Below are 12,977 nucleotides of genomic sequence, written 5' to 3'. Positions count from 1 at the left end.
ATAACACTCCCTGAATTCAGACTATACTACAAAGCTACAGTAATCAGAACAGTATGGTACTGGCTCAAAAACAGACACATAACTCAATAGAAAAGAATAGAGAGCCTAGGAAAAAACACACACTTATGGTCAATTAATGTACAACAAAGGAGGCAAGAATATACAATGGAGAAAAGACAGTCTCTTCAATAAGTGGTGCTGGGAAAACTGGACAGCTACATATAAGAGAATGAAATTAGAACATTCTCTAACATCACATAAAAAATAAATTCAAAATGAATTAAAGACCTAAATGTAAGACCGTAAACCATAAAACTCCTAAAGGAAAACATGGGCAGAACACTCTTTGACATAAATCAGAGCGATATGTTTTTGGATCTGTTTCCCAAAGCAAAGGAAATAAAAGTAAAAATAAACAAATGGCACCTAATTAGACTTAAAAGCTACTGCACAGCAAAGGAAACCTTTGACAAAATGAAAAGGCAACCTACTGAATGGGAGAAAATATTTGTTAGTGATACGACTGATATGGGGTTAATGTCCAAAATATATAAACAGCACATACAACCCAACATAAAAAAACCAAACAACTCAATTAAAAAATGGGCAGAAGACCTGAATAGACATTTTTCCAAAGAAGACATACAGATGGCCAACAGGCACATGAAAAGATGCTCAACATTGCTAATCATCTCTGAAATCCAAATAAAAACTAAAGTGAGACATCACCTCACACCTGTCAGAATGGCTATTGTTAAAAGGACCACAAAAAATAACAAGTGTTGGTGAGGATGTGGAGAAAAGGGAGCCCTACTGTACTGTTGGTGGGAATGTACACTGGTGTAGCCATTATAAAAATACTAAGGAGATTCTTCAAAAAACTAAAAATAGCACTACCATATGATCCAGCCATTCCATCCCTGTGTATATATCTGAAGAGAACAAAATCACTGATTTGGAAAAAATATATGCACCCCAATGTTCATAGCAGCATTATTTACAATAGTCAAGATATGGAAGCAACCTTAGTGTCCATAAACAGATGATTGGATACAGAAGCTGTGGTATATATACAATGAAATATTATTCAGCCTTAAAAAAGAATGAAATTTCGTCATTTGCAACAACTTGGATGGACCTAGAGCGTATTATGCTTAGTGAAAAAGTCAGATAGAGAAAGGCAATTACTGTATGCTACCACTTATATGTGGAATCTAAAAAATAAAACAAATGAATGAATATAGCAAAACAGAAACAGACTCACAGATATAGAGAACACACTAGTGGTTATCACTGGGAAGAAGGATGAGAGAGGGACAATATAGGGGTAGGAGATTAAGAGGTACCAAGTGCTATGTATAAAATAAATAAGATACAAGGATTTATTGTACAGCACAGAGAAGAGTCATCATAGAGAAACAGTCAATATTTTATAATAACTATAAATGTAGTAAAATATTGAATTTTACTATACTGATTCAATACTATACAATACTGAATCACTATGTTGTACACCTAAAACTAATATAGTATTGTAAATAACTGTACTTTACTAAAAAATAAAAATATAATATTTGAAAAAAGAATTCTGCAAATGTATTCTCTGCTACTAGAAACTATGTCAGATGGATTTGAGAAGATGGAGGAAGAGTAAGACGCGGAGATCAACTTCCTCCGCACAGATACATCAGAAATACATCTACATGTGGAACTGCTCCTATAGAACACCCATTGAACACTGGAAAAAGATCTCAGACCTCCCAAAAGGCAAGAAACTCCCCACGTACCTGGGTAGGGCAAAAGAAAAAAGAAAAAACAGAGGCGACAAAAGAATAGGGACGGGACTTGCACCAGTGGGAGGGAGCTGTGAAGGAGGAAAGGTTTCCACACACTAGAAGCCCCTTTGTGGGCGGAGACTGTGGGTGGTGGAGGTGGGAAGCTTTGGAGCCACGGAGGAGAGCGCAGCCACAGGGGAGTGGAGGGCAAAGCAGAGAGACTCCCACATGGAGGATCAGTGCCGACCAGCACTCACCAGCCCGAGAGTCTTGCCTGCTCACCCGTTGGGGCAGGCAGGGGGTGGAAGCTGAGACTCTGGCTTCGGTCAGATCGCAGGGAGAGGACTGGGGTTGGCGGCGTGAACACAGCCTGAAGGGGGCTAGTGCGCCACGGCTAGCCGGGAGGGAGTCCAGGAAAAAGTCTGGACCTGCCGAAGAGGCAAGAGACTTTTCTTCCCTCTTTGTTTCCTGGTGCGCGAGGAGAGGGGATTAAGAGCACTTCTTAAAGGAGCTCCAGAGATGGGAGCGAGTTGCAGCTATCAGCACGGACCCCAGAGACGGGCATGGGACGCTCAGGCTGCTGCTGCAGCCACCAAGAAGCCTGTGTGCGAGCACAGGTCACTACCCACACATCCCTCCCAGGACCCTGTGCAGCCCGCCACTGTCAGGGTCCCGTGATCCAGGGACAACTTCCCCGGGAGAACACACGGCACGCATCATGCTGGTGCAGCGTCACACCGGCCTCTGCCGCGGCAGGCTCGCCCCACATCCGTATCCCTCCCTCCCCCCAGCCTGAGTGAGCCAGAGCCCCCAAATCAGCTGCTCCTTTAACCCCGTCCTGTCTGAGTGAAGAACAGACGCACTCAGGCGACCTACATGCAGAGGCAGGTCCAAATCCAAAGCTGAACCCCGGGAGCTGTGTGAACAGAGAAGAGAAAGGGAAATTTCTCCCAGCAGCCTCAGAAGCAGTGGATTAAAGCTCCACAATCAACTTGATGTACCCTGCATCTGTGGAATACCTGAATAGACAACGAATCATCCCAAATTCAGGAGGTGGACATGGGGAGCAAGATATATTATTTTTTCCCCTTTTCCTGTTTTTGTGAGTGTGTATGTGTATGCTTCTGTGTGAGATTTTGTCTGCATAACTTTGCTTTCACCATTTGTCCTAGGGTTCTGTCCGTCCATTGTTGTTTTCCTTTTTTTCTCCTTTAAAAATTTTTTTCTTAATAATTATTTTTATTTTAATAACTTTATTTTATTTTATCTTTATTTTATTTTATTTTATCCTCTTTCTTTCTTTCTTTCTATTTTTTCTCCCTTTTATTTTGAGCTGTGTGGATGAAAGGCTCTTGGTCCTCCAGCCAGTAGTCAGTGCTGTGCCTCTGAGTTGGGAGAGCCAACTTCAGGACACTGATCCACAAGAGACATCCCAGCTCCAAGTAATATCAAATGGCGAAAATCTCCCAGAGATCTCCATCTCAACACCAAGATCCAGCTTCATTCAACGACCAGCAAGCTACAGTGCTAGACACCCTATGCCAAACAGCAAGACAGGAACACAGCCCCATCCATTAGCAGAGAGGCTGCCTAAAATCATAATAAGGCCACAGACACCCCAAAACACACCACCAGACGTGGACCTGCCCACCAGAAAGACAAGATCTAGCCTCATCCACCAGAACACAGGCACTAGTCCCCTCCACCAGGAAGCCTACACAACCCACTGAACCAATCTTAGCCACTGGGGACAGACACTAAAAACAACGGGAACTACGAACCTGCAGCCTGCGAAAAGGAGACCCCCAAACACAGTAAGATAAGCAAAATGAGAAGACAGAAAAACACACAGCAGATGAAGGAGCAAGGTAAAAACACACCAGACCTAACAAATGAAGAGAAAATAGGCAGTCTACCTGAAAAAGAATTCAGAATAATGATAGTAAAGATGATCCAATATCGTGGAAATAGAATAGAAAAAATGCAAGAAACATTTAACAAGGACCTAGGAGAACTAAAGAGGAAACAAGCAATGATGAAAAACACAATAAATGAAATTAAAAATACTCTAGAAGGGATGAATAGCAGAATAACTGAGGCAGAAGAACGAATAAGTGACCTGGAAGACAAAATAGTGGAAATAACTACTGCAGAGCAGAATAAAGAAAAAAGAATGAAAAGAACTGAGGACAATCTCAGAGACCTCTGGGACAATATTAAACACACCAACATTCGAATCATAGGGGTCTCAGAAGAAGAAGAGAAACAGGAAGCAATGAGAAAATATTTGAAGAGATTATAGTTGAAAACTTCCCTAATATGGGAAAGGAAATAATTCATCAAGTCCAGGAAGCACAGAGAGTCCCATACAGGATAAATCCCAGGAGAAACATGCCAAGACACATATTATGCAAACTATCAAAAATTAAATACAAAGAAAACATATTAAAAGCAGGAAGGGGAAAAACAACAAATAACACACAAGGGAATCCCCATAAGGTTAACAACTGATCGTTCAGCAGAAACTCTGCAAGCCAGAAGGGAGTGGGAGGATATACTTAAAGTGATGAAGGAGAAAAACCTACAACCAAGATTACTCTACCCAGCAAGAATCTCATTCAGATTTGATGGAGAAATTAAAACCTTTACAGGCAAGCAAAAGCTGAGAGAGTTCAGCACCACTAAACCAGCTTTACAACAAATGCTAAAGGAACTTCTCTAGGCAAGAAACACAAGAGAAGGAAAACACCTACAATAACAAACCCAAAACATTAATGTAAATGAGAATAGGAACATACATATCGTTAATTACTTTAAATATAAATGGATTAAATGCTCCCACCAAAAGACACAGACTGGCTGAATGGATACAAAAACAAGACCCGTATATATGCGGTCTACAAGAGACCCACTTCAGACCTAGGGACACATAGAGACTGAAAGTGAGGGGATGGAAAAAGATACTCCATGCAAATGGAAATCAAAAGAAAGCTGGAGTAGCAATTCTCATATCAGACAAAATAGACTTTAAAATAAAGACTATTACAAGAGACAAAGAAGGACTCTACATAATGATCAAGGGATCAATCCAAGAAGAAGATATAACAATTGTAAGTATTTATGCACCCAACATAAGAGCACCTCAATACATTAGGCAAATACTAACAGCCATAAAAGTGGAAATCGACAGTAACACAATCACAGTAGGGGACTTTAACACCCCACTTTCACCAATGGACAGATCATCTAAAATGAAAATAAGTAAGGAAACACACGCTTTAAATGATACATTAAACAAAATGGACTTAATTGATATTTATAGGACATTCTATCCAAAAACAACAGAATACACATTTTTCTCAAGTGCTCATGGAACATTCTCCATGATAGATCATATCTTGGGTCACAAATCAAGCCTTGCTAAATTTAAGAAAATTGAAATCATATCAAATATCTTTTACAAGCACAATGCTATGAGACTAGATATCAATTACAGGAAAAGATCTGTGAAAAATACAAACACATGGAGGTTAAACAATACACTACTTAATAAACAAGTGATCACTGAAGAAATCAAAGAGGAAATCAAAAAATACCTAAAACAAATGACAATGGAGACACGACAACCCAAAACCTATGGGATGCAGCAAAAGAGTTCTAAGAGGGAAGTTTATAGCAATACAATCCTACCTTAAGAAACAGGAAAAATCTCAAGTAAACAACCTAACCTTGCACCTAAAGCAATTAGAGAAAGAAGAACAAAAAAACCCCAAAGTTAGCAGAAGGAAAGTAATCAAAAAGATCAGATCAGGAATAAATGAAAAAGTAATGAAGGAAACGATAGCAAAGATCAATAAAACTAAAAGCTGGTTCTTTGAGAAGATAAACAAAATTGATAAACCATTAGCCAGACTCATCAAGAAAAAAAGGGAGAAGACTCAAATCAATAGAATTAGAAATGAAAAAGGAGAAGTAACAACTGACACTGCAGAAATACAAACGATCATGAGAGTTTACTACAAGCAACTCTATACCAATAAAATGGACAACCTGCAAGAAATGGACAAATTCTTAGAAATGCAAAACCTGCCGAGATGGAACCAGGAAGAAATAGAAAATATGAACAGACCAATCACAAGCACTGAAATTGAAACTGTGATTAAAATCTTCCAACAAACAAAAACCCAGGACCAGATGGCTTCACAGGCGAATTCCAACAAACATTTAGAGAAAAGCTAACACCTGTCCTTCTCAAACTCTTCAAAAATATAGCAGAGGAAGGAACACCCCCAAACTCATTCTACGAGGCCACCAGCACCCTGATACCAAAACCAGACAAAGATGTCACAATGAAAGAAAACTACAGGCCAATATCACTGATGAACATAGATGCAAAAATCCTCAACGAAATACTAGCAAGAAGAATCCAACAGCACATTAAAAGGATCATACACCATGATCAAGTGGTGTTTATTCCAGGAATGCAAGGATTCTTCAATATATGCAAATCAATCAATGATATACACCATATTAACAAATTGAAGAGGAAAAGCCATATGATCATCTCAATAGATTCAGAGAAAGCTTTTGACAAAATTCAACACCCATTTATGATAAAAACCCTGCAGAAAGTAGGCATAGAGGGAACTTTCCTCAACATAATAAAGGCCATATACGACAAACCCACAGCCAACATTGTCCTCAATGGTGAAAAACTGAAACCATTTCCACTAAGATCAGGAACAAGACAAGATTGCCCACTCTCACCACTATTATTCAACATAGTTTTGGAACTTTTAGCCACAGCAATCAGAGAAGAAAAAGAAATAAAAGGAATCCAAATCAGAAAAGAAGAAGTAAAGCTGTCACTGTTTGCAGATGACATGATACTATACATAGAGAGTCCTAAAGATGCTACCAGAAAACTACTAGAACTAATCAATGAATTTGGTAAAGTAGCAGGATACAAAATTATTGCACAGAAATCTTTGGCATTCCTATACACTAATGATGAAAAATCTGAAAGAGAAATTAAGAAAACACTCCCATTTACCATTGCAACAAAAAGAATAAAATATCTAGGAATAAACCTACCTAAGGAGACAAAAGACCTGTATGCAGAAAATTATAAGACCCAGATGAAAGAAATTAAAGATGATACAAATAAATGGAGAGATATACCATGTTCTTGGATTGGAAGAATCAACATTGTGAAAATGACTGTACTACCCAAAGCCATCTACAGATTCAATGCAATCCCTATCAAACTACCACCTGCATTTTTCACAGAACTAGAACAAAAAATTTCACAATTTGTATGGAAACACAAAAGACCCCGAATAGCCAAAGCAATCTTGAGAAAGAGAAATGGAGCTGGAGGAATCAGGCTCCCTGACTTCAGACTATACTACAAAGCTACAGTAATCAAGATAGTATGGGACTGGCACAAAAACAGAAATATAGATCAGTGGAAAAGGATAGAAAGCCCACAGATAACCCATGCACATATGGTCACCTTATCTTTGAAAAAGGAGGCAAGAATATACAGTGGAGAAAAGACAGCCTCTTCAATAAGTGGTGCTGGGAAAACTAGACAGGTACATTTAAAAGTATGAAATTAGGACACTCCCTAACCCCATACACAAAAATAAACTCAAAATGGATTAAAGACCTAAATGTAAGGCCAGACACTATCAAACTCTTAGAGGAAAACATAGGCAGAACACTCTATGACATAAATCACAGCAAGATCTTTTTTGACCCAGCTCCTAGAGAAATGGAAATAAAAACAAAAATAAACAAATGGGACCTAGTGAAACTTAAAAGCTTTTGCACAGCAAAGGAAACCATAAACAAGACGAAAAGACAATCCTCAGAATGGGAGAAAATATTTTCAAATGAAGCAACTGACAAAGGATTCATCTCCAAAATTTACAAGCAGCTCATGAAGATCTATAAAAAAAAAAAACTAATCCAAAAATGGGCAGAAGACCTAAAAAGACATTTCTCCAAAAAAGATATACAGATTGCCAACAAACACATGAAAGAATGCTCAACATCATTAATCATTAGAGAAATGGAAATCAAAACTACAATGAGATATCACCTCACACCAGTCAGAATGGCCATCATCAAAAAATATAGAAACAATAAATGCTGGAGAGGGTGTGCAGAAAAGCGAACACTCTTGCACTGCTGGTGGGAATGTAATTGATAAAGCCACTATGGAGAACAGTATGGAGGTTCCTTGAAAAACTAAAAATAGAACTACCATACGACCCAGCAATCCCACTAGTAGGCATATACCCTTCGAAAACCGTAATTCAAAAAGAGTCATGTACCAAAATATTCATTGCAGCTCTATTTACAATAGCCAGGGCATGGAGGCAACCTAAGTGTCCATCAACAGATGAAAGGATAAAGAAGATGTGGCACATATATACAATGGAATATTACTCAGCCATAAAAAGAAACGAAATTGAGTTATTTGTAGTGACGTGGATGGAGTTACAGTCTGTCATACAGAGTGAAATAAGTCAGAAATAGAAAAACAAATACCGTATGCTAACACATATACATGGAATCTAAAAAAAAAAAGGTTATGAAGAACCTAGGGGCAAGACGGGAATAAAGACACAGACTTACTAGAGAATGGACTTGACGATATGGGGAGTGGGATGGGTAAGCTGTGACAAAGTGAGAGAGTGGCATGGACATATATACACTACCAAACGTAAAATAGATAGCTAGTGGGAAGAAGCCGCATAGCACAGGGAGATCAGCTCAGTGCTTTGTGACCACCTAGAGGGGTGGGATAGGGAGGGTGGGAGGGAGGGAGACGCAAGAGGGAAGAGATATGGGAACATATGTATATGTATAACTGATTCACTTTGTTATAAAGCAGAAACTAACACACCATTGTAAAGCAATTATACTCCAATAAAGATGTTAAAAACAAATAGAAACTATGTCAAATATTCTTAATAACACTAATAGCCACATACTGTTGCATGATATTGCAGAAGGAGCATTGGAGTCAGATTCAGGTTTTAATACAAACTGCCATTTATTACTTGTGTAACCTTGGCCGTTACTCATCCTCTGAACTTGAGTTCACTCACCTGCAAGTTAAATCATATACACAAAGTATTTGGCACAAAATAGATTATAAATGTTAGTTTCATTTCATTCATCTGAAGCCGGAAAGCTTAAATTTAAATCCTCACTTTGCTACATATTACCTATATCAAGTGTTCTCAAGGAAGTCATTTAACCTTGCTGAGCTCTAATTTTCTCATCTGTAAAATAAAGTTGCTATGAAGATTATATAGAACTATATATTAAAATGTGCCTCCAGATAGCCTGCTAAGCAATTCCTGCATACAGGGCAGTTTTAAAGAAAGAGAAAGAAAATATACCAGTCTTACCTCATTGCCACATTACTTCCATCTATGACAACTGGCCTCAAATTGTCACTGTTGTCTATTTCATCTTCAAGAGACAGTTCAGGGCTTGCAACTTCTCTGGAGCTGGGACCCCGAGGCACTAACAAACTCAAGTTGAGTTGCCCTTCCAAATCACCTTTGTTTCCAAGTCTGACAAGCTCTGCCAGTACATCATTAATAAGCGATTCTGGACCCAGCTTGTTCAGCACTAACTGAATCTGTTCCTCTGCATAGCCCAGCTTTAAAGCAAAATCCATCTTGGTTTGGTATTCTTTTTCCAAGTCAAGCTTCCCATCCTGTAGAATGCTACTCTGGGAGAAGCTTGGATGATCTAGGCAGGGTGATCTACAAAGCTGGCGGTGTGGTTTAGAGGGAATCTCCTTTTTCTTCAACTGAACGTCTCCAGGTTGGCAGCTGTTGTCATTACTGCTGCTTTTAAGGCTCAACTGTTCAGGGTCACTCTCAGAGCTCAACAGCTCTTCAGAATCAGCATTACCCTGCTCTGTGTTCTCTTGCTTAGGCTGCTGCTTCTCTTCCTTGGAGGCATTCTTCTTCATTTTTGGTGTTTCCACTGCAGCGGTGGCCGTCATCCCGTTCAGTGGGCAATCTGAGGTCTAATCAGCTCTTTTTCTTTTTAGCCTTCTTGGAATCCATGTACATTGGCTTCCCTTTGTGTAAAATGGGGTGGTAGTGGTGGCACAATGGTTTGCCTGTTTGGTTTGTTATGTTTAGATGTTACCAGTTCCTACAAATAAACACACATACCATAATCATGTTTAGTAAACTTATGAAAATGTATTTTAGAATACAGTGTTTTCTTCCTAAGAAACTACAGGTTGTCTGACATTATATTTTTCTGCTTAAAATGATTGGACTCTTGAAATAATACCAAGCATCTTTTCAGACCACAATGATATGAGACTATAAAATCAACTACAACATAAACAACTAAAAGAAAACACTCAAACACATGGAGTCTAAACAGCATGTTACTAAATGACCAATAAGTCATTGAAGAAATCAAACAGAAAATTAAAAATGTAAATACAATGATACAAATATCTACGGGACTGAAGCAAAGCAGTTCTAAGAGGGAAGTTTATAGTGATGCAAGCCTGCCTCAGGAAACAAGAAAAATCTCAAATAAATAATCTAACCTAAAGAAACTAGAAAAAGAAGAAGAAGAAACAAAACCCAGAGTTAGTAGAAAGAAATGAATAATAAAGATTAGAGCAGAAATAAATGGAATACAGACTAAAAAGCAATAGAAAAATCAATGAAAGTAAGAGCTGGTTCTTTGAAAAGATATACAAAATTGATAAAACTTTAGCCAGACTCATCAAACAAAAGAGACAGAGAGGGCCTAAATAAATAAAATCAGAAATGAAAAAGATGTCACAACTGACAGCACAGAAATACAAAGAATTATAAGAAATTACTACAAACAATTATATGCCCAAAAGTGGACAACCTAAAAGAAATGGATAAATTCCTAGAAACACAGTTTCTCAAGACTGAATCAGGAAGAAATAAAAATATGAACAGACCAATCGCCAGTAATGAAATTAAATCTGTAATTAAAAACCTCCCAACAAACAAAAGTCCAGCACAAGATGGCTTCACAGGTAAACTTCACAGGTAAACATTTTAAAAAGAGTTACTGCCTCTCTTTCTCAGACTATTCCAAAAAGTTGAAGAGGAGGGAATGCTTTCAATGCTGCTTCCAAGCCAGCATTACCCTGATAACAAAACTAGACAAAGACAAAAAAGAAAATTAAAGGCCAAAATCACTGATAAACATAAATGCAAAAACACTCAACAAAATATTAGCAAACTAAATTCAACAGTAAGTTAAAAGGTTCACGCACCATGATCCAGTGGGATTTATCCCAGGGATGCAAGGAGTTTTCAATATCTGCAAATTAATCAATGTGATATACCACATTAACAAATTGAAGAATAAAAGTCATATGATCATTTCAATTGATGCAGAAAAAGCTTTTGACAAAATTTAACATCTGTTTATGTTAAAAACTCTCCAGAAAGTGGGTATAGAGTTAAGATACCTCAACATAATAAAGGCCATATATACGCCAACAACCAACATTATACTCAATTGTGAAAACCAGAAAGCATTTCCTCTAAGATCAGGAACAAGACAAGTTGGCCCACTTTCACCACTTTTATTCAACACAGTATTGGAAGTTCTAGCCACAGCAATCATACAAGGAAAAGAAATAAAAGCAATCCAAATTGGAAAGAAAGAAGTAAAACCTCTTGCAGATGACATTATACTATATATAGAAACCCTGAAGACTCCACTAAAAAAGCTATTAGAACTGACAAATGAGTTCAGTAAAGTTGCAGCATACAAAATTAATATACAGAAATCTCTAGTGTTTCTATACACTAAAAACCATCTATCAGAAAGAGAAATTAACAAAGCAATCCCATTTACAATTGCATCAAAAAGAATCAAATACCTAGAAATAAATTTAACCAGGGCAGTGAAAGACCTGTATTCTGAACAGGATAAGATACTGATGAAAGAAATTGAAAACAACACAAACAAATGAAAGATATACCTTTCTCATGGATTGGAAGAATTAATATTGTTAAAATGTCCATACTACACAAAGCAATCTACAGATTCAATGCAATCCCTATCAAAACATCAATGGCAGTTTTCACAGAACTACAACAAATAATTCTAAAATTTATATGGAACCAAAAAAGGCACTGAATAGCCAAAGCAATTTTGAGAAAAAAGAACAAAGCTGGATGTATTATGCTCCTTGACTTAAAACTTTACTACAAAGCTACAGTAATTAAAATAGTATGGTATTGGTACAAAAACAGACACATAGATCAATGGGAGAGAATAGAGAGCCCAAGAATAAACCAAAGTCTATTGGGTCAATTAATTTATGACAAAGGAGACAAGAATATACAATAGGGAAAAGACAGCCTCTTCAATAAATGGTGTTGGGAAAACTGAACAGCTGCATGTAAAAGAATCAAACTGGACTAATTTCTTACACCATATACAAAAATAAATTCAAAATGGATTAAAGATTTAAGTGTAAGACTTGAAACCATAGAACACCTAGAAGAAAACACAAGCAGTATGCTTTTTGACATCAGTCTTAGCAACAATTTTTTGGATCTGTGTCCTCAGACAAGGGCAACAAAAGAAAAAATAAACAAATGAGACTACATCAAACTAAAAAGTGCTTGCACACTATCAACAAAAGAAAAACAACCTACTGGATAGAAGAAGATATTTGCAAATGACATGTTAGATAAGGGCTTAATATTCAAAATATATAAAGAACTCATACAACTCAATAACAAAAGCCCCAAACTTTCTGATTAAAAACTTGTCAGAGATATGAAAAGATTCCTAACTTCATTAATCATCAACAAAATGCATCAAAACCACAATATCATCTCACACTTATCACCTCACACCTATCAGGATGGCTATCATCAAAAAAACAACAAATAACTAGTGCTGGTGAGGATGTGAAGAAAAGGGAATACTACTGCACTGTTGGTGAGAATGTAAATTGTCACAGCCAATATGGAAAATAGCATGGAGGTTCCCCAAAAAATTAAAAATAGAACTACCAGCATTTCCACTTCTGGATATTTACACAAAGTAAGCAAAAACACCAATTCAAAAAGATATATGCACCCCTATGTTCATTGCAACATTATTTACAGTAACCAAGCTATGGAAGCAACTTAAGTGTCT

General features: G+C 37.5%; 1 protein-coding gene across 1 annotated transcript in view; it reads right to left on the bottom strand.

Annotated features, from left to right (window-relative positions):
* ZC3H12B (zinc finger CCCH-type containing 12B) overlaps window positions 1-9,810 on the bottom strand; it is a 30,283-nt gene extending 20,473 nt beyond the window's left edge. Inside the window, exon 1 of the mRNA XM_059910990.1 lies at window positions 9,203-9,810. Within this exon, the coding sequence (XP_059766973.1) occupies window positions 9,203-9,810 (608 nt within the window). The remainder of the gene's footprint in view (window positions 1-9,202) is intronic.
* Between the last annotated feature and the right edge of the window lie 3,167 nt (window positions 9,811-12,977).

The sequence above is a fragment of the Balaenoptera ricei genome, chromosome X (genome assembly GCF_028023285.1).
Source record: "Balaenoptera ricei isolate mBalRic1 chromosome X, mBalRic1.hap2, whole genome shotgun sequence".
Lineage (NCBI taxonomy): Eukaryota > Metazoa > Chordata > Mammalia > Artiodactyla > Balaenopteridae > Balaenoptera > Balaenoptera ricei.
This window is presented reverse-complemented; position numbering and strand designations above follow the sequence as displayed.